At 44.2% G+C, this 24779-nt stretch overlaps 1 protein-coding gene across 5 annotated transcripts in view; it reads left to right on the plus strand.

Moving 5' to 3' along the window:
* Window positions 1–6120: 6120 nt before the first annotated feature.
* The window catches only part of SLX4 (SLX4 structure-specific endonuclease subunit), a 33953-nt gene continuing 15294 nt past the window's right edge, over window positions 6121–24779 (plus strand). The window contains exons 1-9 of one of the 5 annotated variants that reach the window (XM_063344326.1): window positions 6121–6244; window positions 6968–7070; window positions 13641–13743; window positions 15492–16248; window positions 17433–17696; window positions 18515–18689; window positions 20479–20694; window positions 21695–21909; window positions 23025–23338. In XM_063344326.1, coding sequence (XP_063200396.1) covers window positions 15879–16248; window positions 17433–17696; window positions 18515–18689; window positions 20479–20694; window positions 21695–21909; window positions 23025–23338 — 1554 coding nt within the window. In that variant the 5' untranslated portion in view covers window positions 6121–6244; window positions 6968–7070; window positions 13641–13743; window positions 15492–15878. Of the gene's footprint in view, window positions 6265–6967; window positions 7071–12989; window positions 13116–13640; window positions 13744–15491; window positions 16249–17432; window positions 17697–18514; window positions 18690–20478; window positions 20695–21694; window positions 21910–23024; window positions 23339–24779 lie in introns of those variants that run through there. The other 4 variants (XM_063344328.1, XM_063344327.1, XM_063344329.1 and 1 more) reach the window with 4 other exon arrangements.

Raw genomic sequence — 24779 nt, forward strand, 5'->3', positions numbered from 1 at the left:
GTAGTGGTGAAGCTGCTGTTGTGCTCTTCCAGCTCCCATCCTCTCCACTCAGATACTAAATTACTCATCCTCAGAACTGTTGTCACTAACTCGTTTCCATCTGGCTTGTGCTCTTCCTGCAGTGAGAGTAGCACCCCCTGATTTTTCTAGCATATTGAAGTGAACCAAGTGTTCCAAGAGTGTGCAACGTGTGGGAATGGTGCTGTGAAGTGCCCAGCGTGGGCTGGTTGTGTCCTGCATTTGCTCTACCGAATTTCCCCATGGGTTGGAATTGGGGATCTGAAACCTGGAATAATCTCATGGAGTTTATTTGTTTTCCTGGGTGTAAGCAATGCTTTGTGCAGAAAATTGATCTGTCAGGTTTGATTTTTACTGGTTCTTTTACTGGACCTTATTAACTGCTGCTGCCTGTCTCTTTTTCTTGTTGTTTTGGGGGGATTTTTTTGTTCAGAAGTAGCTTTGAGCATGGGTTGGGTTCTTTTTTTCTACAAGTTAAACTTTGTGTGCTGACAAACTGTCAGTGATAAACAGTGTGGCCTTCTCTCCTGCTCTGCCCAGGCTCATCAGCTGTGGAGTCAAACCTATATCCTCCAGGGCAGAAGATGGAAAATATTTATAGGCAGCGAAATCCAATTTGAAAGGACATTCCTCAGACCTCGTGCTTTTAAACTTGGACAGAATCCCTCTCACGTCTGGCTCGGGACCTTGAAACTGGACCGGCCCATAAAGTAGTTCACTGGGCCAGATTGAGAACAGAGTTTTCTCTCGTCCAGACTTCCTGCTGAGACTATCGAGAGTGTCTTGGGTAGGCTCCAGGTCTGTGATTTATGGACAAACCACAGGCCAGGAATCTGCAATCTAAGCTCCTTGAGCAGCAACTGTTTAAAACATTATGGCAAGAAATGGCCACTGTTTCCAAAAGAAGAAAACTTGGGAGCTATTAATAATGTTTAGCACTTCTGTAGTGCCTCACAATTGTTAATCAATCCTCCCACTCTGCTTGTGAAGTAAGTCAGAATTATTCTTACTGTACAAATAAGGCCTGCATGCAGCTTAAATAAATTTCCCTAAGAAGCACAGTGAATCTGGGTTAGGGACACAGCCCAGGACTCAAGAATCCCAGTACAAAGTAAAACAAGTCGCCTCCAAAATCCAGAGGCATAAAGACAAATACCTGCTGGGTTTGGATGAGGCAATCGACACCAATGTAACAGCAACTTCAAAAGCGTCTCTGCCCAATACCCTGTTCATTGGGAAATTCTTCCCAGGGCAGTTCTGGGTCTGCTCAAACCTTATCCAGTGACATCATGTGCTTTCCCAGTAACCCCCAGGTTCAAAAATTCCTGGGATTTCAGAGGAGACCTGAAAGCTTGGCCGCTTACTGGAATTACCCTGTGCAAAGTCCTTTCCAGCTAGTTGTCTCTGCTATTGCTTGGGAAAAAGAAGACGGCATGCTAAAATCTATCTTGCTGTCTTTCTCGACCCAGAACAGCTCACCTCCTAACAACACTTCTGGAGTGGGTTGAATATGGGTTTTCCTTTTCTTTCATCAGCAGGAAGCTTTTCTTCCAGGAAAAAAAAAAAGTAATTTGTTCTCCCTCTGCAATTAGAATCATCTTTTGTTTCTGCTTGACCTCCCCCTTTACACTTAACTTCCGTTGTCTCTAGACCACTGAGCGGCCGATGCTGTGGCTGCAGCACAGTCCAGGCCGAGGGGGGGGCGTTCATCCGCCCGGACAGTCACTTTACTGTTCTCACCCGTGATGGAAGGGTGGGTGCTGCTTGGTGCTGTCTCCCACTCTCAGACCTGGAGCCACTTCTAGCAAGAATTTTATCTCAAATCACAAGCCTCTTCCCATCGCATTGCTCCCAGAAACACTCAGGAGTGTGAACAGGTGGAAACAGGTAAAAAAAACTGCCACAAGTCCTGGTCGAAATAGAATAGTTGGCAGGAGAGCAAGGACCAAAGGCTTCTGCAAGTACTTAAATTCGTAAGGACTCCTGATTGTCTCATTGCTGTTGATCTATTTACAGCAGCAGGAAGGATGAAAAATTGGTGAAAGAAGCAGTTTCCTCCTCTTTTTAAACTGTATGGTAAAAGGTATCGTAATGAATTGTCCATTAAACATATCTGCCCAAATTTATTCCAAATGTCAAGGTATGATCTGCAAGGGATTTGGGGTCAGGTAAGAGCAGTTAACAAAGCAGCAGTCTCTGAAGCCAAGCAAAGCTTGGACCTCCTTTTGCAGCCCAAGTAAATGAGGGGTAATTGGGGTTAAAACCTGATCCAGAAGTAAATCAGTAAGTAAATCCTCGTGGAACTGTCCCAAATTAAACCCTTAGAAAGTCAGGAAGTCAGAGCTGTGACAGGAGGCGGAGGGAGATTCAACTGGAGTTTTGTTTTGCTAATGTATCTCAGTCACTGGACTTGTTCTGCTCAAGTGGTTTCGCAGATATTTTAAAAAACAAATGTTCTAAGTTATCTTGCAGTATGCTTCAAGAAATCAAAGGATATGGTGTGGATTTTTTTAAGTTGGGCACTGTATTTTTAACGTGTTTAGAGATTCTTAGCATGTTTAATGCTCCATGCCCTTACTGAATGATGGTGATTCTTCTTGAAAATTATATTTGATTTCACCTCCCAGGAGAAAAAGGCAGACTTTTTGTTTATAACAAATTAATTTGACATGCACACTCTAACTCATGCTGTGCGACTTACTGAATGGAAACATGCATAGTTTTCTGGCGGGCTTACAAGAGGAGATGGATATAATGGCATGCATCAACCCAAAATTCACACTTTAGAGGAAAACAAACCAAACCTGCTCTTGAGGAAGATGCTGCCTTGTTGCTTGTTTTGCCCTTTCAAGAGACTCAGTGCGCTGGGTATTGTGCTGAGCCAAAGTCCATGAGAAAGGCAGATTAACACAATAAATTAATGCAAAGCCTGAACTTTACTCATTGGATTCTGCCTCCGCGGCTGCCTCTCTGATCACCGCTGACCTGGATTGAATCAATTTGTATTGAGAGCTTTAAAAAGCTAATCTGGAGCTGCCAGAGAGCCACCAGCGTTACAAGTCTTAACACCGATCAGTAGATCCGCCCATCAGACTGTGCAGAGATAACGAAGTGGAACACAGATTTTGAGAAATGCTGACCAGCGTACTAGGGATAAATATATAGGTATGTATATATAAGACGTAATGGGTGTATTCATAGATACGTAGATAAACATTTATTATAAATACCACCGCACAGCAAATTCAAGCACAGTTATTTTAAAAACATTTTAGTATTGGCAGTAGTGTCCACAGGTTCCATAATCATTGTTTTCTGCAGAGACAGCTCAAAACCAAAGTGTGATAATAAATATCCTGTGTTTCACAACGTGTATCAGAAGTGTTGCTATTTCAGGGACCTGCCTGCATCTACACAGTTATAATTCATGGGGGAGTACCACAAGCACGCATTAAATTCAGCCAAGATTTTCATACTAGAGTCTAAAGCGCTGGGGCCCTCTGCCATATCTGATACCGAGCAGTTCCCTAGTGGGGAGAAAAAGTGAATTATTAAAAAATTGCTAGCCGAAGTCTAGAGAATCAGATAGTCTGCCTCTTACCAGCTGCCTGATTTTGGGAGAGCTGCTTCGCCTCTCCATACCTGTAACTGCGGTGGCGTCTTCTGGCTGACGTTGGGTACAAATAGCAAATAGAGCCTGTTGCAGTAGCCATGTCCTTGTTGCCTTTGGGAACGGTTAGAGGCCTTGAAACGTCCCGTGAAATAGATACCGGTTTGGTAGCCAGTACATACCGTTACACGTCATTGCTTTTGGACCCGTCTGTATAAGAAATACCACAGTTCCTTTGGGTCTTCTCAATGCAGACTTTTAAAAGGCTGCATTTACACCTGTCGACAAGGCTCAGGGTGTTGGTGCACCTCACGTTGAGCGCTTTAAAAGATTCAAGCGGTGAAAAAAGATGTTTGTGCCTGTTACGTGTTTCACATTTCTCAGGGGCTCTTTTCTTTGGTATCTTGGCGCTTTTGGAACAGAAAATTGCATTTGACGACATGAAATGCAGCAGAGGAGCTGGAGGCTGCAGTGTTGCCTGGCAGCCGCGATGCAGAGGCAGGTCTGGATGAAGAAGCGCGTGTTTGCCGTGTTCAGCGTTGCTTCGAACGCTGATGGGTGGTTTCCCTGACTGCAGCTGTGCAATGGGGTTTGCAGGCTGTCTGGAGCCTTCTGGAGATGCCCCTCCAAATCCCCCTGGTTACCTTTTAAATATTTGGTGCTTTCGAATTCGGTTCGCATTTAGGGCATTGTGCAACAAAACGTTACTCTACCTTGGCTTGGTCGTTCTTGGGGAACCAACGCGGTGTCTCAGTACCTCATCACCGGGGTATTTTTCAGTATGTTTGTGCAACGTGTGCTTGCAAGTTCTTGCAGGATTTTCTTAAGAGTTCTTCTAATTCCCATAAGTGTAGCAACTTGAGAAAGAACTTGAATAAACTAGCAGAAGTGTTGAAAGACACAAACCAAAGGATTTCTTCATATCAGTTTGGGGTTCTCGTACTGACATGGGCACACTGCATCTCCTGGGGAGATTCACTGCAGAAAATACTCCCATCAGTCCTGCCAAAATAACCAGGGGCACCAATTCTTTGCTTAAAATTCAAGGGTTTCCAGCTAAAATTGTTTGAATTTAGCATGGGTTAAAAATTAAATTTCTTTGCTGGAAGTGAAAAAGCGTGGTGCCTCAGGCACTTCTTCTGTTTTAAATGTTGATTATTTTTTTTCTATAAGCTTTCCAAACAAGCAATGCTACGACAGTGTCAATTTCTCTTGGGGATGTCAAATTACAGACTGATATATAATTATGGAAAAATAAATGTTATGTGTAAAGCAGCCACCGTATCGCTTATAGAAGCAATGCTTTGTATTTGTTAGTAAAACGCATATCTTGATGTTTTTGAAGGAAACTAATAGCAATATCAAACTAATAGCGCGTTCTATGTGCCGTTAAACCTCTTCTCTCTGCCTCTCGGCCTGTTAAGAAGTGTTACCCAGGAGCGATTTTGGTTCTTGCCGCATCCATACCAAGCATTGAGAAAGAAATGCCGATTTCAACACAAAACATGCATTCAAAACGCAAATCCAGTGTATGGCCCCCACACAGACACCCACCACTTCTCAGGTGATTTTTCCACCTGCAGACCTTTGGCCACAATTAACTCTTAATTGGGAGGAAAATAGTGTTGATCCCAATTCCAAGTTAATATTCAGTACGAGGTCTCCGAGCCTTAGTGAAAAATTGGCATCCGTTTTCCTGTTTGATCCCAGGTAGGAAGAGGACAAAATAAGAAAGCAACGCTCTTTCTTTTGACAGATGAGCTCTGCAAAAGCTTGAGCTGTGTAACTGCTTGCCTTGAAATTTCAATACTTCCATTAATTTCTGTAGGAGCAGCACAGCATCCGTTAGAACCCCACTGCTTAACAAGCTTTAGCTGCAGCTCTGCAGCCTGCAAACGCGCACCTTAGGTTTTAAATGTGAAGACAAGTGACTTTTAATGATAGTTCTGTGCTCATGAACAGGTAGCGTTTATGTCCTTATTCACAATTTATATTTTTCTATGTGTGGAGATTTATAGACATGAAAATTCTTTAAAAATATTCGTAAGCAAGGCTGTATGCTTTCCTCTTTGGGGGGTATTTTTTCACCTAAGTTGCAATCAAAGCCGAGAACCTCATCAGACGCTCCAGGCCGGGCCCAGCTGCGGTCCTGAGGCAGGGTGAGGCGGGAGGGCCCTCCGCCGCCTCCCCTGGAGCACGGCCGCCCCCGGTGGCCGTCGGACGGCCCGCCTCAGGCCCGGTTCGCCTCGCTGCCTGCCCGGGGCGGTGAGGCTACCGTTCGTTGCCCCGTGGCGAGTAGCGGAGAGCGGCGCGGGCCGTCTCCGCCCGCCGGGCGCTGCTGAGGGGGCACGGCGGGGAGCGGGGCGGCATCACCATGGCAACGGCTGGCGGGAACCCCGCGCGCCTGCGCGGGGAGGGCGCGGCCCCCGCCCTGCGCGCATGCGCGGGGCGCTGAGGCGCTCCGGGTGCTCCCCACCCTGCGCATGCGCGCCGTGGCCGCGGCGGGCTGAGGCAGACCGTTGGCGCCCCGCGCATGCGCCCCCGGCTGGGCAGGGGAGCTCGCCGCCGCCGCGGCGGGGCGCGAGGAGCGGCGGGAGCGCGTGCCGCGGCGGAGAGGTGGGCGTTGCGGCGGCAAGGTGGGCGTTGCGGCGGGGCCCGGCGGGGCGGGACGACACGCCATGGAGCGGCGCGGCGCTGCCGTAGCGGCGCCCCTGCTGCCGAGCGAGCCGTCAGGTGGCGTGACGTCATGACGCCGGTGCCGTGGGCGCGGTGCGGCGCCACCTGCTGGCGACGTCGCCACGCCCTGGGGCTGGCGTCATCCAGCCCCCCCCGGGGTGTGACGTCATTCCGCATGAGGGTGCGACGTCAGCTGGGCGACGTCATCCCCCTGAGGAGCGGGAGGAGGGTCTCCGGTGCGGGGCAGGGGGCGAGCCGCGGTGGCCACGGGCCTCGCTGAGGTGAGGCCAGGCCTTGGCCCTGAGGGCCAGTCGCCATGGCAGTGGGGAGCTGGAGCCCCGCACGGTCGGGAGACCCCGGAGGGTTCTGAGGGGTCAGTCATTGCTGCGCTGCACCTGCTGGGTAGTGTGAAGCACCATCCTCGACATTAACGTGGCATCAAAATCAAAAATTCAGTGATAACGAAAGGCAAAGCTGTTCAGTGGAAGGCCTGGTTGCGAGGGTGCCGGATTTTAAGCATGCGTTGACTGCTAGGAAGATTCATTAAAAACTTTTAACTCTCAAAGCAAACTTCTTTCAAGGAGTGTTATCAGGGAAAGCAATTCTGAGGAGTCTTGTAAGCTGCTTCGTGAGGCAACGTGGAATTTTATCTTTCTCTTCCAGGGCACGAGGAGCAGCCTGTGGGCCTGCCTTGAGGGGAAGCAGCAGGTGTTGGTTGTTTTACTGACAACACTTTGTCCCTGGTCCTGCAGATGCACAGGTGCAGGTGCTTCATTTAACCATGCTGTTTTTAAATAAAGCTGAAATTATGTGTCTGTTGGGGAAAACCACATATTATTTGTACAAAATAGCTTGACTGTAGTAAAGCCCAAAGGCAGTAACATTGACTGATGCTCAGTCTGTTGGCTCCTGTATCAACTCTCAGAAATCACAGGCTGGGTACAGTCACTGTTTTACCTACAAAAAAACCCTTGTGTGATTGGCTTTCATATCTGCTTAAGATCCCATTTTTCATCGCCTTCCTGGTCCCTCCACTCTCCTTTGATTTTGCTGTTTGGGTTATAACAGTTGTCTGGATAGCCAGAAGTCATTTCATTGCTTTGCGCTCTATGGATGTCTTAGAGGCAGACTGGAGACAGAAACATAATTTTTATCATAAGCTTTACAATTGGAAGAAAATGGACCTCAGGTTCTTTTTGCGTGTTTGCTTTTCCCGCAGGAACAATTTTCATTACAGGTTTTTTTCCAAAGAAACGGTCAAATGGTAGAAAATAGCAATTTAAACAGGATGTTTGACACGTTATTGTATGCTAGCAAAACTCAAACTATGCTTCAGGATCCTCAGTTGAATTCAAGGCCCTTGTCTAGAGTTTCTAGAAAGAATTTTCCTGAAAGCTAAACACAGAGGAATTGACATCATTGCCTGAGAGCTGACCTCTTGCTGTTTTTATAGCAGCCTGTGGAAGATACACATTTGTGCATCGCAGAGATCACTGGTGTGGTACTAGAGTTTCCCAGAGCACTCACAGCAAGTCTGTAGGTAACAATATATTTGGATATTGAGAAGGTAAAGGAAGTAAGTTTGTAAAAGGAGAAGAAATTTTAATAGGAAGAAATTCAAAAATGTATTTTCAGAGCAGTAAACCAAGCCTGTTTATGATAGATGTAACAGATTTGATAGCATGGAAACATCACAAAGCAACATATCCATAAAGTGGTATGTTACGTATATTACTGTAGCTCTTGCATATGATTTTAGCTGAGAAGAGAGCAAGTTACTCATAGTTATAAATTAATGAATTGTTACTGTAAAAGATCACCTGTAGAAATACATGATGAGTTTGGTCACTTTTTCAAAGCAAGCATCTTTCTATTTTAGGGAATGTAGGGAAATCGAGGTACTGTATTAAATTTCACTTTATATTTGGCTTTTGTGATGATAAGCTTCAACACAGTCTCACATCAGAAGCTACACTTTTTGGGGAAAAAAGAGTACTGGTGGAACTTACATTGTTTTCAGTGAACATGCCCTTTAGAATATCAGTGTCTTCCTGGAGAGAAAAGGCTTGAGTATTTAACGTTAAAGTGTTCTTATTTCTTTTTATATTCACTTTTTCATTAATTACTCAGTAGATATTCTTGCCGTAAACACCAATAATATTGATTACTCCATTCTCGATCTACAAAATGATAGAGTAGTGTGACATGGTCAAATTACCCATACTGGAGTCGGGTCAGACACCTGGGATAAGGCAATGCTGTGGTCCGTTTGGAAGAATGATGGGCTGGGCCAGGCTTTGTACCGGGCACTGAAAAGGCAGGTTGAAACAGCGCCATTCCTAAGCTGTATGGCACCGGTGCTATAAGGCCTGTGGGCAATGCATCCTCTTGAATAAATCCTGCTGTAGGTTCGCTGTAACAATTTCACCGCTATAAAGGAAATAGAACTTTCTTACTGTTACAGTATACCTATCCGTATGGCCACAGACTCATATAGAGACCTGCTGTTTACTGATTATCTGCCCGGACTCCTGACTCCTTTGTAGTCACTGCTTCCGAGGATAGATTTACCCATCTTGTAAGTATGGCCCTGTCCCAAAACAATGACTTTGTGCTAGTTTACCAAGTGGTGTGCACCATTCTGCCTCTGTCTGTCATCAACACTGTCTAACGGTTCCTTTCTCTGCATCATCAGATGGCTTCATCAGTGATGGTTTATGTCTCTCCTAACTCATTTCCTAAGTCTAAATAACAGAAAACAAGATAGGCGGAGAGTTAATTGCTGTGCGATGCTATTAGAAGCCTGTGTGCTCAATGACTGCTGTTTACAGTTGCGTTTTGAAAACTATCTAGCAATGTTTTAATAATTTTAAATGTGTTGTATTGATTTTGTATGATTTTAATTAATCATTTTGTCCCTCGATGCTTCTTTAATGGTTTACAAAAGAATTACACTTCTGTTAACACACAGAGGTCTCATCAAAAAGGTATTAGCTTAACATAGGAGATCTTGGTTTTCATAAAACTGTGTGGGTTGTTATTAATTTTATTATCCATCTTTATTCATCAATTCCCATCTAAGTCATTTCTTTAACTGCCTGGCATTGATCTCAGTCTGAAAGATGGGTGTTTACTTCCCTAATTGTCCTTTTTGAAAAATCACAGTGACTTCTGCTTGCAAATGATCTGATTCTGTTGACAGAATTACCTTCAATAGCTGCTGTTCAGTATGCTTTGGATTACTGTTAAAATAGGCTACTTTCATCAACATCATGGGATGGATATTATAAGAATATTTAGTTCTGTGTATTCTCGGTATTAATAGTTTTACAGTTTGTTTTATGATGATCTAGTGGCTTTGGTAGGTTTTTCTTTATTGGTTTTGATGTACACCAAAAGATCTATTTGAAAGTCCTTAACTTTTCTGACCAGAAAACTAATCTTATGTCATTTTACCTCCTTCGTGTTTTAATACAATTCCCTGTTTATATTCAGTGCTATCCAATTCCCTTATCATGGTGTTATTTTACATATTTGTTTTTATTATTACTCTCATTACTTCTATTTCTCTGAAAATGAAATTAGATTTTAATGTTCTCTTTATGGATTTTTTGGATCTCTAGTGAAATGTTTTTATTCAGTCCTTAATTCTCTATTGTATTTTTCTGTTTAAATTAATATTTTTTTGTTGTTTTCAATGAATTCAAATAAGCATTTTTCAAACACCAGCTGCATATATTTCTGATTTGTGTGCTACTGTGTTTGCATACAAATCATGAGCATTTGCACCTGAGCAACCGTTAGTTTTTATTTTTATGTTCACTTCCCCTTTATCCTTCCAGAGGAGGTATAAAGTACAAATTCCTATTTCGGTGAAGTGCTTTATAAGGTAAGGTTAGTTTCTACAGCGTTTGAAAGATAGAAGGGCATTTTGTCATGTAAGTAGTGATTTAAAATTCATGTCTGGAGTGTGATAGATTTTTTACTGGCTACGAAATGCTTTACCATATGTACAAGGTACTAGCAGGGGGAGGTGTAGTCTTTAAAAGAAATGTGAGCATGGTGCTCTGATGGGGTATCAGGTAATAGAAGTGGGTAGTATCAGGTAGACATTGATACTGGTCATTGCTAAGATTGCTCATTAGAATCTGATTATGATTTTCCTAGCTATCATTTCCTCACTTACATAGATTTGAGTTATTTGCTAATTTCCTATATTTCCACATCTGGTTTTGTTATCTTTTTTGGGCACAGGGAAGCTGCCAGGGACCAGGACAAGGGAGCTGGTACCTGACTTGGAATTCCTGTTCTGCACTTACATTTGTTCTCTCCTGACAGAACAAGCGCTGCTGTCTTCAGTGTTAATGTGTTTGCACTTCCACAAACACAGTGACCCTGCGCTGTACAGATCTAGTGTTGCGTCTTTGTACAGTCAAGTTGGTGATAAAGGTATTGGTTAGTTCAGGGATCTGGGGAGAACAGGCTCTAGTGAAGAAGGTCTCTAAAAGCGTGGAGGATAATATGCTTTTTCAGAAGTTATACCATTGACATGGAGGTTCTTCTCCATCAGGAACCTGTAGGAAGACTTATTTACAGGATTTGGTCTGGAAGAATCCCTCGGGACCGCCTTCTGGTGTGGTTTCCAGAACAAACGCTACAGACATTCTTTCCCTTTGCAGTATTTGGACTGGCTTGATTGCAAGTTTTGCTACCAACCTTCAGATCTTCAGGCTGCAGCTTTTAAAAAAAAAAGAGAAGGGGAGGGGACATTAAAACTTTTGGTGCCAATGCAACAGCATGTATCCCGTCATCCTGTCTGCTGTCAGCACTCTGTAATTAGGAGCCTAGGTTCATACAGGCCCTGGCAATTAACTCATTTCTGAAGACTGAGACGATATCAGTCACTTTGATCCCATTCTTTGACTTTCTCTTAAGTTCTGGCCAGCCTTACAGGACTGTCAGGACTACTCCTATGTTGATTTACTGGTGGAGGAAGTGGGAGAAGGTGCTCCTGCTGAGAAAGCTGCCACCCTTCATGCAGCAGCCCGCTCTGCCTGGCACACAAGCACAGCCTGGCTCCACGTTTCCTGCCTGGTGGAGACGGGTGCTGCAGGCTCAGCACCGTGTCTTCCTGCGGCCGGTTAGGAATGCAACCGCCTGGTAGCCTGGTTCACTGGTGGAGATGGGGGCAGAGGATCTGTCTGCAGAATGGGGTGGTTTGTACTTTTACCACAAGGAAATGGTATGCATGAAAAAAAATTCAGGTGGCGTTTTGCCTCGCTTTCTAGTGTTAAATAATCCCACTTCCCCTAGTGTTTCTTGTGAAACACAGGAAATTGGTCCCAAGGTAGCATGGCACTTTCCTTTTTTGAAGGTAGAGAGACAGGCTTTCTTTAAAGATGAGTAATTGAGGAGGGATATATACTGAGGCACCACAGCAGGGGTCGAGAGGGGAGAAAGTGTCTACTGGGTACGAGTTGCTGAGGCCTGCCTAGCACTGATCTACTGATCTTTCTAGCCATAATGATGACGCATTCTTGGAGACTGAAATGGCAGGAGAATTGTTCCTGGGACAAATAGGCAGCTTAAAGCAGCGAGTGAGCAGGCCCAGATGTTGTATATTTGAGAGCTCAGAAGAGATAGTGTCAAGTGGTTGGACTGCTGGTAGAAATACACTTTAAGTAGTTAAAAGAGAAGCTGCTCTGAAAGGTGGGAGGGTGGCAGATGATTTACCTGTTGGGTTTGTTTTTTTTAAGAAGGATTCCATGATCGAACCAAGTAATTACAAGGCAGTAAGTCTTTTATATATGTACCTATTAAACTGGTTGAAATGATCATCAAGTTACTTGTAGATGTCTGTCGTTATATATTTTTAACCTGACAGCACCTTATTAACGTGGTAGCCTAGTTTCTCCAGTAGGCTGGCTCTCAGTAGTCTAATGGAGTTGTTTGAATTTGTCAACAAATCAAGAAACAAGAATGGATTAATGTAGCTTGCTCAGAAATGCTTGGGAAAGGGGAAAGAGAGAAAGAGTTATTGGGAATAGTAAACGATCTGGGAGAGGAAACTGGCTGAAAGGTAGCAAAGAGAGTCGAAGGGTTCATTCCGAATCTGCCTCAGCATGTGCCTGGTGGTCCCATGGGACAGTGACCCAGCTTTTTCAGCTCAGTCGAGATCAGAGATGGTTCCAGCAGCCTCCAAGCTGCGGATAACACCATAGGTCATGAACTTCAGTGTGGAGGAGTGTGAAGTAGGGCATGGAAGTGGAAAAAGAGATAAATCATATGGAACACCTTAATGATACCAGATAGTGAAAGAGCCCTGGGCATCTCTGTTCAGGTAAAACCTTTGCTTGAGAAGCAGGTCCTTTCAAAACAAAGTGAAGAAGATGTTAGGATCTGCGAGGCCTGGATGAGGAAGGAATGTGAACAATGTAAAACTTCTTCATCAGCAGTCTGCTGTCTGCAGTACGCATCAACGCATCTCAGAAAAAGCAATGGAGAGTGAAGGAGGCTTGGAGAATACTGAGGGAGATGGTGAGGGCCAGGAAAGATTCTCCTAGGAAAAAACAAAAGACCAGGACTCTTAGAGCACAGACAGTGGTGGATAATTTAATAAAATACTGAGTGGTCTAAAGAGAGTGGATTTGGAGTTTCTGTCCTCCTTGTCTCAACAGAATACAGTCAGTGAAGTACCAAGGAAGCAAACAAACAGAACTGACGAAAAGGAATACTTTCTCCTGGATTTCTTCTGTTCAGGAAACTCAATTTAGTAGATGCCTGTGAGCCTAAAAATAGCAGGATCAAAAAGGTGAGGGTGTTACATGGCTAGAGCGTTATGATAATAATGTTGATGGATCTAAGAATTAGGTGTTGTGCTTCTCGTTTCAAGAAAGTTACCAGGAAACAAAATTAATCCCAAATAGAAAAGGCAAGGACGGACTGTTTGTAGGTTCATAAGATAACCGAGGCTGGAAGTCACCTCGGGAGGTCTCTAGTCCAATGTCCTGCTCAAATCAGGGTCAGCTGCGGGGTCAGACCAGGTTCCTCGGGCTTTACCGGGCTGTCTGACCTTTTCTGCCTTCTGAAGGGTTCTGGGCTTTTCCTGCAGCGGCCTGCGGTGCTGCTCACTGCTGGGGACGCGCTCCTGAGCTGAGCAGCCCCTGAGCAATGCGTCTCCCTCACCTACATATTTCAGGTCAATGGAAGTGGCAGAACGTAGCACCATTAGAGCACGTGCTATTGCTGTCTCCCTCCCCCTGCAGCTTGGAACTTGAGCAAAAGGAGCAGTCGGTACAAAATACACTAAATCTAACCTTTTCCTTCCATTTTCCAGGTTCCATCTTTCATTCTTATTGGTCCTGTTTCGTACCATTTTGCTGATCCACGCTTACTTGAAGGGCACAGCTGTGCTATAGATTTGGCATCTAAGTGGATAGGTAAGTGCTGCTGTTTATTTTATTTGACCGGCTTTGTGATTTGTTGAGTCCCAAAATCTTCTAAAATGAAGTGAATACTATACTGAAAGAAATTATTTTCAAAGACGTTACTTTTCGAGCTCTACAAACTGTTGCCAAAACTGGCTGTTAGGTACACCAATAGCAGCAGCATCAGAAAGACTGAGATGTTGAACAGAGCAGGAGCCTGTAAATACAAGTTTGGAAAGGGAGCAGTTAGACAGATAAATTCTTAGTTAATTTTGCATCATTTGTATGTCTGACTTGGTCTACCTGGGGCACTGCACATTGATTGCAAACGCAAAAGTGCTGATCTGTTTCAAGGTTTAATATCAGGAACTCACCATAAATAATATGACAGTACAAATGTGTCTGTGAGAGGTATTTAAAGCCATGGAGGATGTGAGATTCTGTTTTTCTCCACATGCTGTCTCCTGCTTAGAAGAAAATGGTCAATTTACAGTGATAACTACACCAAGATTCTGTCCAGGAAAATTAAATTTATGAACTGGCTACATAAAACTTCAGTTTCTCTCTAACAGGAAATGACTCCAGGATTCACAGCAAAGTCCTCTGCTGGTTTGGGAGCCTGAGTTTAAAATAAATAAATCCATTAACATCTGTAATTGCTTATAGGAAAGGCTGACCCATGAAAGTGTGTAACCAGCATTCCTTAGCCTCGCATGTCTGCAGCCAAGCCATTTGAGAAAACAATCTCGCATGTGTTTTTCCTGCTTTTTGAGTCTTTCTGTGCCCAGAGCTTTACTGGAGAAACTGAACCACAGCTGCTGCCATTCCAAGGGAAACACTCCAGTTTAGGCTTGAAAGAAAGAGGGTTTGGGAGCAATATAAAACCTCTGGTAAAATAGCCAGAACCGTAGTGAACTTAGGACTAGGAAGAAGAGGACAATCAAAATGTCTAAGAATAGAGATCTAGCTTTAATGTTGCCTGGGGCCTGATGGCATTTCCATCTGGACGTTGTACCTAGTGCTGTTCCAAATAATCCTTAGCTAGTACTGCTGTTCTCTCTGTAGCTGAAAAGATTAAGAAACTCATTTAAAAATGCCATTTGTTTAGTCTGTTTACCTTGTGTATTTGACTGCAGTTTGTGAAATGTGGTCAGTGCCATGGTTTATTGAGTACTCAGAGGAATTGTTCAGTATTGGCAGGAGAGCTAATCCTGAATGTGAGCAGCCATGGAGGTAAGAGGAGAGAAAGGATGAACATGTTTGATAGAGTTGTTCTCAGACTTGTCCCAGAAACCCTTCTGAAATGCCTTGAAACTGCCTTTATTTACTTCTCAAAATGAGGTCGGGCTCTCCTCTTTAAAGCTGCTGTGTCGCAAAGCAGAATTTTACACTCTAGAATAGCTGCTTGATCTGAAGGACGTGTTTGGGTTTTTTTTCTCCCCTGCTGTATTCCCATGTCTTGTTACATAAATGTAAGTATGAACGTGTATAAAAAAAGGACAGTCTCAAATCCTGAGCTCCAGGGCAAAACGCCTACCCAGTATCAGATATCTGTTTTGAACGCTTTCCTCTTCTTTCCTAATGTGGCTTGTGCATGTCTGTAGTACAATTATAGTGATAGTGTTTTGGGTCAATATGTGCTTTTTCTAATTATACTATTTTATACTAATTCGCTCCTCCTTCAAAATTCTACCCCAGCCCTGTCCCACAGTGCATCTGCATATGCCATCCTACATAATCACTTTTATGTTTTTTTAAAGGGCTTTAAGGATCTTTCTGAAGCCCTGTAGCATATCACGAAGATCTGAGGCAAGGTCTGTGCAAACAAGGTGCTTAACTTATGGTCTAGAGACCTCTGAACAACCAACTTGTTGATGCATTATGTGTGAAAGCAAGTGAGGTCCTTGGAGAGAGAACATGCTCTGCTAAATGGCTGTGAATTAAGTGTGGAAGAATGAACTGTCAGAACAGCAGAGAGGTGCCCGCTGTGTTGACCTCATTGAAGTCTGGAGAATGGTGGTGGAAGGGACTTGGTGAAAACTGCAGGTCACAGAGGATGCAAATCTGAAATGGCCCTGCTATCTTCCCCTGCCCTCCTGTCCTCACAGTGTCGTTAGGCCACAGTGTTACTGGAACCTGCAAAGCCAATGGATGAACAGGACAATGATTTTAAAGAGTTGTGGGCAAATCTTTTGGGTAGAGCGAAGAAAAAAGCTGGGGATGCTGAGGCAGCGAAGAGGGCTCAGAGCAGGTCAAAGAGCACTGCAGCAAGAAGCAAATTAAGAAGAGGCAAAGCTGCTGCTAAGAGCCAAAACCATCACCACTTACCAGCAGCAAAGGCAACAAACTTCCATCAAGATTTGGGTCCAAAGAAACAAACATTGGTGCACAAAGATGATGATGATGCTGTGGCCTGTAGTAGTGGTGAGACTGCACAAGGGGATGGAAAGAGAAGCCCTTTCCCTGCCAGCCAGCAGAGTACAGTGTCCACTGAGTGTAGCCATAGGACCCTGACAGGTAAGTGAACCCAAATCTTTGGAACAGAAAATAGGCTGGGACTGAAAACACTCTGTAGTTCAGTGGAGCTCTCCTGAAGTCCACCCAGAGGGGACACATAGCAACGCTGGTTGAAGCAGGCTTGCATCTTGTGTTTCCATCTATGCTCACCTACTTAGGCTTATCCAGGGGTTTAACCTAGGAGTGTGGTCTGTGCTGCAGGCAGGCAGAAGATGTCCTTCAGTAAGGTGAAGCCTTGGTACAAAGTGATGTGTTAGGCAGTCATTATTCACTGCTTTTGCAAAATCAGAACTGAGAAAAACACCCTCAAATCATCTAGAAGCATCTTAGAATACAAAGAGGTGCTTTTTCACCCAGCACATCATTGTATTGTGGAATATATTTCTGGCCTTGACAACATCCAGCGGCAATATAAACAAGTTAAGAGAGGTGTTGGATTAATTCAGAAAGGATTAGTCCTTCAATGGTTGTTAAACATAATGGCCAGAATGCAGTCACCAGTGCAGGAAGTCCTTAAACTGATAAAAAAGGTCAGCCAAGAGAAGAATTATTTTGTTCCTGTCCTGTCATGATCATCCTTTCTTAAGTGTGTGTTGTTGAGTGCCACAGAGAGAAGATACTGGGCTGGCAGGGTCTTTGGTCCCATCTTATGTGCTGTCCATAACCACAGGATACCTGAAGCCAAGCAGTGGTATGCTGAGGTGTTTGTCTGGCATTACCTCTGCCCGCTGCTTGTTACCGCCTCTTTGGGAACTCATGGTCCCTTCAGCTCACAGCCTGAAAGTCCAAGTCACAGGTAGGGTTTGGAGATCAGAGCAAAGAACAGCAGGAACCACAGGACATCCTGCGGTGGGAACGCTGGGGAGAGCGGGGCTGTAGGGCTGCCTTGCTTGTTATTCTCGCTAGTGACCTTCAGGCAAGGCCTTCCTTAATATTCCTTCCTTTAAAAGGGATATAGAGACATCTAAACACCACTGTAGCACAGAAGCCTGATACTGTTGCTGTGGTTATCAAGTATAAAGTCATAGCTGAACACATTGTTCACTTCTTCCTTTAAGAATGGTTGTTGCAGAACTGAGTCTGGCTTAGGCTGCTGTAGGGGAAAGCTTCCCAGCAGCTCTCTGGGCAGCTCACCTATGTGCTTAAAACTGACTGGTAAAGGTCTGGTGTTTCTCCCTGTCTAGTAAATACTCTGAGTGGCTCTTCCCAAACTACGTTATCCTTCCATCCTGCTACGCAGCCAGGGACCTGCGCTTCACCCACCTCAAAGATACCGCCGCTGGCAGGGTCAAAGATGCGAGTAGCAGAGCTGGTAGTGGAGAGAATGCAGCAGTTCAAGAGAGTGGCACCTGAACAGCTAAAACACACCACAGACGACGGCTTACCGAAGTCTGTAGCCAGCATGGATTTCCCTGACGAAAGCCAGGAGCAGAACCCACCAGAGAACGGTATGTTTCTCCCGTTAGCTCTTGTACGTGCAGTAAGAGTGCTGTGGGCTGGTGAGAATGGTTGCATGAGAAGCAGTCCAGATTCCTGGGCTTTGTTCCCAGCTAGCCTAGTGGCTCGGTGTGCAGCACTGTATAAAACACTCCAGATCGCTGAGAAAACTTGCTTTCTCTATTGTTAAAGGACTACCTATACTTTTTTTCCCAGCTCTGAGGCTGAATTAACCTTATACTCAGTTCTGGAGGGATAATTGTCTTCTTGGAAACAGGTTGAAATTCCAAAAGGATCCGTGAACTTCGTCATCCTTCCCTTGGGACAGCGTTAGGCAGCTGTTAGGTAAATATGACTCTTAGGTAGGCCCTGTCTTTGGTAGATCTCCGAGCACACTACAGAAGTAATGTGTTCTATGCAGATGAATTAAATTGACAGCAATTTTTCTCTGGTTTGGTTCTTCATAAGTCAAGGCCCTGTTGGTTCTGTATGGACATGAAAAACTGCTGTGTTTTAATATGTTGTGTGTCAGATCCCATGTTCTCCCCAGAAATTTTAGTCAAAACCTACCCTTCATTTAGCTCTGCGTGTGATGTGCTGTGAACAAATTGCCACCTCCTGCTCCTCAGCTAGTGCAGGCCTGTAGCATTTAAAGAATGCAGTATGTGCTTTCCCTTGTGAGAGATCAAAGATGAAGATGCAAGAGAAAGATTGCAATTTATTTTTATGTCTCGTGTAATAAACTAATAATGACAAGTATAACAGCTCCATGCCTTTCATGCAGGATTCTTAGTTTTCTCTCTTATATCATTTCTCCTGTCTTTGCCAGATACCCACCATCTTCCATCCATGGAGCATGACGGTGCTCTGGCTTTGGCTCTTCAGCAGGAAACCAAAGAGGAAGCCCTGGCAAGCCTAGAGGATGTAGGCTTGTTTTTTTGTCAGATCTGCCAGAAGGATCTCTCAGCCATGAACACAGTGCGACGAGAGCAGCATGTTAACAGGTGAAAGACCAGCGTGATGTGTCCTGTCCGCATCCTCTCCCCCTTAACCTCACAGACTGCTCGCTCGGCTTAGCCATTAAAGAACATGGTAGCAGGGGAGTCTGCATAGTGACATTGACCTTTATGGCTTGAATTAACAAGTCGTTTTTATCTTGAAGCAGAGGCTGATAGTCTTGCCCTGCCTGGCTTCTGCATGTGTGCAGTAAGGCCAATGCTGCCTTCAGCAGTAGTGTGGTACAGGGCTGTAACTGTAAAGTGGCTAGCAAAATTCATGAGGACCCACTACTGCAGATTTTGAGATCTTCCAGTTTCAGTCAACAAAGTAATGTTTGATCTATTTTGCTAAAAATTGTTTGTCTAAGGACATCTGGTATGTCACTGTCTATCCGAGCTGTTTGCTGAGGGAAAGGTGATGCTGTTCAGAAAGATCACTGTAGAACTTTGACAGTGAGAGCAGAGAGGCTAAGGGAAGGCGTCCCTGCCTTCTCTTTTGCCAGAATGTGTGCAATTAAATTGAAATTAGTGCCCTTAACAGTTTCCTTAGTGGTAAATGTTAATTTATTATGTAAATGTTAATAATTTATTAGGTAAATGTTAATATATTATTTACAGATAGCTCTTTGTAAGTCTGTCCTCCTCTCTTGAGAAAGTATCAGAAACACCACATTTGAATGGTTGTAATTTCTGAGTTCCAGCACTTTGAGAGAGGAAGAGTGATCTGATTTGTCCAGTCCTACATCACAGTATTGAGTGGCTCATATTCATTAGGGTTGGCTGCAGCTGCAGCTTTAGAGGTGCTGTTGCTGTTCCTGTCTTCAGATATTTACTGCTGCTTGAGAAGACAGAGATCGTAAAACAGTGGCAGTGTGTCAGAAATGTTTTTTTTGGAAATTAAGTCTGCTTTCTGAACTATTAAGCGTGTAATCATAAAATGGGATTACAAGGTCATATTAGCCGTGGATTTTTTGATAGCAGTCTTCATCACAAGATGTAAAGCTGTAGATGGATAGATGCACTGGAAAACTAGTAGTCACCCATCCTAGTACATCAGATGAATGGTCTCCTACACGGAGGCCATTGTGTGTGTAGGTTGTGTGTGTCATTACCTAATCAGGGAGTGATTTTTATAACAGGTACTGCAGATCCAGGATTTCACACTCTGGATCTCTTTGGAGAAGACAGAAAAAGAACCGTTAAAATTTTGTACGTAGTTTTGACCTGCCAGAAATTATTAGAAGTCCATTATCCTGCACTCTAGAATGCAGTGTTAATTTTGACTGGTCCCTTTTCTGTGACATAAAACACTGTCCTCGTCAAGTGAGATATCTGACTTGAAAACGCTTACATTCTTGACACTGTATGTAGTTACGCCTACAAAAGTAATAAGAAGGACAAGAAGTAGTCCTGTTTTGGGTGAGAAAGACTTACCACTTCTCTGGTAGGGTGATTTGATTCTTTTTTTAATGGTAGTGTATAAGTTGTCTGGAATGTTAGAATGAACGCAGAAAGAGGGAACAGGTAATGGACACACGATGAAGTTGAAGAAGGTTATTACCTGCGTTTGCTTCTGAGCAACATGTTTTTAATATGTCTCCCTGAGGCAGCAATCTCCACTTAACTGTTACATGTCGTATTCGTCACAGTGGTGGGCACATAATTCTTCAGGGTTTGTTTCTCTGGCTGTTACAGATATTAGAGATGATTGTACTTCCTTTTCTTTAATATGGTTTACATCTTAGCGCGGACAGTTTTAAAGTCTTCAGAGGTAAGCTTTGCCATCACCTCACAGGTGTCTGGATGAGATGGAAGAAGCACAGATGTCATCCTCCAGCAAACCACCGGTCCCTGAATGTCCCATCTGCGGGAAGCAGTTCCAAACCCCACAGAGCCGAGTCAGCCACTTGAAACGCTGTGCTGTCGAGATGGACGTTCCTCCTAACCTGCTTCTTCAGGCAGTGCAATTGCAGGTGGCCACATTTGGGGATGCACCTCTTCAGTCTCCCAGGTAAGCTGGTGAAAAGAAAAGGTGCTGGTTACTTTCTTTGGCCTGAGAGACATTGACCAGGTGCTCCTGAATGGTAGAAGCAAGGCAGACTCGCACTCTGGGTGGGCCCCAAGTCCAAAGAAGGTCAACTAGAGCCATGACTTAGTACCACGTGAGGAGAATGTGGTAGTTAGTTGGAGAAATCATCTTGCTTTCCTTCAGAAGGTGGTGGATGACTTTAGAAGTGGATGAAGGCGGTCAGGTGGTGGATGACTTTAAAAGTCAGCATGCAGGAGCAAAATGAGGAGTAAATAATCTTACACTGGTGTGTCAGAAATATCTGTGCTCTATGAGACAATTATGCAGTAAAGCTGAATGGTGTGTTTGGGCTTATTAAGTGACCACATAGTACGAGTATGCTGTCTCTCCTGAGCATCTGTCGTGCCAATGCCTCAGCTATTTGGCTTGTGGCTGTACTGGATGTGTATGCTTTACACCCCGAGCCAAAGAGGAAACAGACGTGATGTTTTGAAACGCAGAGCTGCATCTGCTGTCTTGGATTTGAGCAGAATCTTGAGAGTACAGTAAGTGGTGCCTGACTGAATTTGTAGAAGGGCTCGTAAGTCCCTTTGTGCTGAGGAAGGACCATTGCCTGTTCCCCACAGAAGCGGAAAAGTGGGAAAGCGTTTTCTGGCAGTCGTGTTTTTGCCCTGCTTCAACTTGTTTTTTCCCCTTAGGTACAAAAAAGAGTTCAAGACAGAGATAGCCGATGTTTACATCAGTGCTGTGGTCTTGTGGTTACCTTTTCAAAATAAGACTTTCTCTAAATTGCTCTAAATTCCATGGGTGATAAGAAATCCTTCGCTTTCTGCTAGGGTAGAAGGTACTGAATAGTTTTTCATTATCCTGGATATAGGAATCTCTCAGAGCCAGTAGAGCAGCTGGTCTGGAGTGTTCAGTGTTTCTTGTCTCTGATCCAGTCACATTAACTTGGGCTTCCTGCTGCATTCTTATATTTCAGCAATCAACCGAGCAGGTCAAAGCGAAAAGGCACCGCCAAAGAGGACTCAAAGAAAACACAGAAGAGGGCCAAAATGGAGACTAAGGATGAAGATTTGCTGGTTGCTATGGCAATGTCACGCTCTCTGTTGGAGCAAGAAAAGCAGGAACAAGCAAAATCAGTTACAAATGTGAAACCGGTGGCTGCTTTGCCAATCAAATGGAAGCCAGGATCAGGTATGTGTTAAAGTGAGTTAGTGTCAAAGGCTGTGTTATTGGAGAAATAATGTAGCACAGCCTGCTCTTCACTGAAACTTTCCTGTTGGGTATAGGAGGGATGACAGCCCTGTTTCTGTTTTATTTAAGCTGTCAGAGCTTCAACATTATGCAGTATCCACGCACAGTCAAGAAAGGCTGCAGGATGTCCATGGGTCTTAGTGAAATCCCTTAGGAATCTCATGCTTTTTTTTCTCCTATTGATTGTTTTGAATCTGTAAAATATTCTTAAGATAAGCTGTTCTTTTTTGTAGACTGTGGAAGTGAAAAGAAATAACATCAACAGATTATTGTTATTTCTTCTGCAGTAGATTTTGTCCTGTTCAGCCTGCTGCAACCTGGATTAATGCAGCTTTTTCAGCCTTATCTCTCTATTTTCCTTCTGTAGTGGACATATGTGTATAGTACATGCTGTGGAGCCTGTGCTTCGCACTTTCAGTGTGCAGAAAGGTTTAGAAGGGAAGACAACTACCCGGGGAGAGCATTGAGTGCTCTGTAGAAGGGAGAATTTGCTCTTTGTGCCACTGGTCTGGTATTCTCCTGCCAACAAGTACTGCCAGTTGGATTTGGGGTTGGGCATTAGTAAGGCAGAGGTAGTAAGACAGAGGATTCCCAAATGAAGCAGTGCAGTGTTCATAGGAGCTGTGGTTTGATATAATCAGTGACCTGTACACAAGAAAAGGAGTCCTTCGTGGATTTATTGGCAGTTTTTTCTCCCTTTTTAGCAAAGCACTGGGATCTAGTCAAGGGCCGTACAGGTGCCATTCCATGGGTGTGGGAGGTAGACTGCATGGTTACCAGTTGCTTCCGTAATGATCAGATCTTGTAGAGGTGTGACCTCTCCCAACAGACAGCAGAGCAGTGTGAGCAGGGGTCAATCTTTTCTGGAGTTTATTTCTCCCAGAAGGCTGATGTGAGGCTTCAGACTACCTGCAGAAATATTAAGAGTTGTGTTCAGCTTGTAGCTGACATTTGGTCATCACTGACTACAACACCTGAAGGAGCTGGCATGTTAAGCTCCTCTGCTCTGTGCGTTCAGTTGTTTATTTGGATTCCTCTTCCTTTTCTTTTTAAAGAGAAAAAGCGGCGTAGAAGAGGCCCAACTGCAACTCCACCATTACTGCTTCAGGACCCGGAGAAAGCCCGCAAAAGGATCCAAGAGCGAGTAGCTATGCTGCTTGCAGAAGAGGTGGAATTCCCTCCCACCCCTAAGCTTCCCACTAGTAGGATTTTGGAGGATAAATCTGGGAAAGCAACCTGGCTCTTGCCATTGTCCAAAACCAGGCAGTGCTTTTTATGGAATATCAGTGCTCTGACAGGACCCTATGACCCGGAATCATTCTACACTGCTGAATTAATCCCTCCAATTGTACCTTGGAAGCCTGTGCAGGTGCGATTCTCTGTTCTTGTTCTGATACTTGTGTGCCCTAGTTCACTTGCCCTGTAACCCTGCTGTTTCCTCATTTGGTGTTTAAATAAATGGTCCCCTGCCTCTCCATACTCATACTGCTCGTGCCCTCTTGTCCCCTGATCTTACAGTTAGGTTTTATTGTCTTGAACTTTCGTTTCTCCTGTTTGGAGAGGAGACTAAGGCTCGTGTTACCATGTTATTCCACGAGCTTTCAGAAAATACAGTTGATGGGAACAGAGTACTGAGTAAACGGACTCCATTGTGGTCATTTTTCTTCTAGTTTGTCTCATGTTTACAGCAGCCTGACTCTTGTTTTCCTTCTTGGCACTTTTCTCTGATTGATTCTAGTATAAGCTTTACCCGCGTGTTGCGCTCAGCAAGGAACTGGGTGAAAAGCTTAAACTGAAGGCTGATATTTGTCTTGCACAGAGGAGAAGGTGGGAGCACCTAGAGTTGTAAAGGGAAGCATTTGCACTTCAGGCTTTCCCTGTGCATCCCGCTGCCTCTTGGTGCATATGAGCTTTGCTCCAGTTTTCAGTTCCACTGTTTCATTCTGGTTTTCACCTAGATCCCCAGCCTCTTTCAGTGCTCTGTATTTTTATAAAACGTACCTACAGAAATAGACAATTTGTTTTAGTCTCTCATCACATCTGTGCTCTCTGAGAAGAAGGATATCACTTTTCTTCCTTCCCTCATTCTTCCGTTGAAGAATTATTTGGTGCTTCTCTTCAAAAACTACTGTGCATATATCGGTGCTTTATTTAATACTTCTTCCTTAGTCAAAGCCCAGAGTTTTTCACTGGTTTATTTCAGGCTAGGGCTGTAGTGGAGGAACTCCATTCTATGAAGATTGTTGACCTTTTGTTCAAGTGAAAAACTGCCAGAGAAGTTTAAAAAGTAGGAAAGCCTTTAAAATCATGGCGAGAGTGTGTTTTCCCTCTGATTCTTTCCATTCACAGAAATGGCTATACCATTTTTACCTAGAAATAAACAAACAAAACTATTTTTATTGGGAAACAGAGACCAAACCTGGAAAATAGCAGCTCCAAGGTGAAAGTTTGATGTAGTTACATGTAACTGCAAAAGCATTTCAGAACTCAGCACAGAAGCACCTGGAGAGCTTCAGCTGTGACTGTTGCCAAGCGCTCCAACTATAATGAAATACTTAGATGTTGGTGTGGGAGCATTTCCACCATCTTTTCTCCCTGCTTGGCAATTTCCTGCACAGACATGCTCCTGGAGAAACCACCCTTTCTGCATTTCTGTTGTATTTTCCTTTCTTCTGTTCAGAGCTTTCTAATCTCTGGAAAGTCCTTCATAAAACTGCAGAGAGCTTTTGCTGCAGAAGGCCCTGTATCTGGGGAACGCTCTGTAATCTTTTGCTAGGTGTTTCAAAAGTATGAACTAGAGACTGTACTCT

The sequence above is a fragment of the Chroicocephalus ridibundus genome, chromosome 8 (assembly GCF_963924245.1).
Source record: "Chroicocephalus ridibundus chromosome 8, bChrRid1.1, whole genome shotgun sequence".
Classification (NCBI taxonomy): Eukaryota; Metazoa; Chordata; class Aves; order Charadriiformes; family Laridae; genus Chroicocephalus; species Chroicocephalus ridibundus.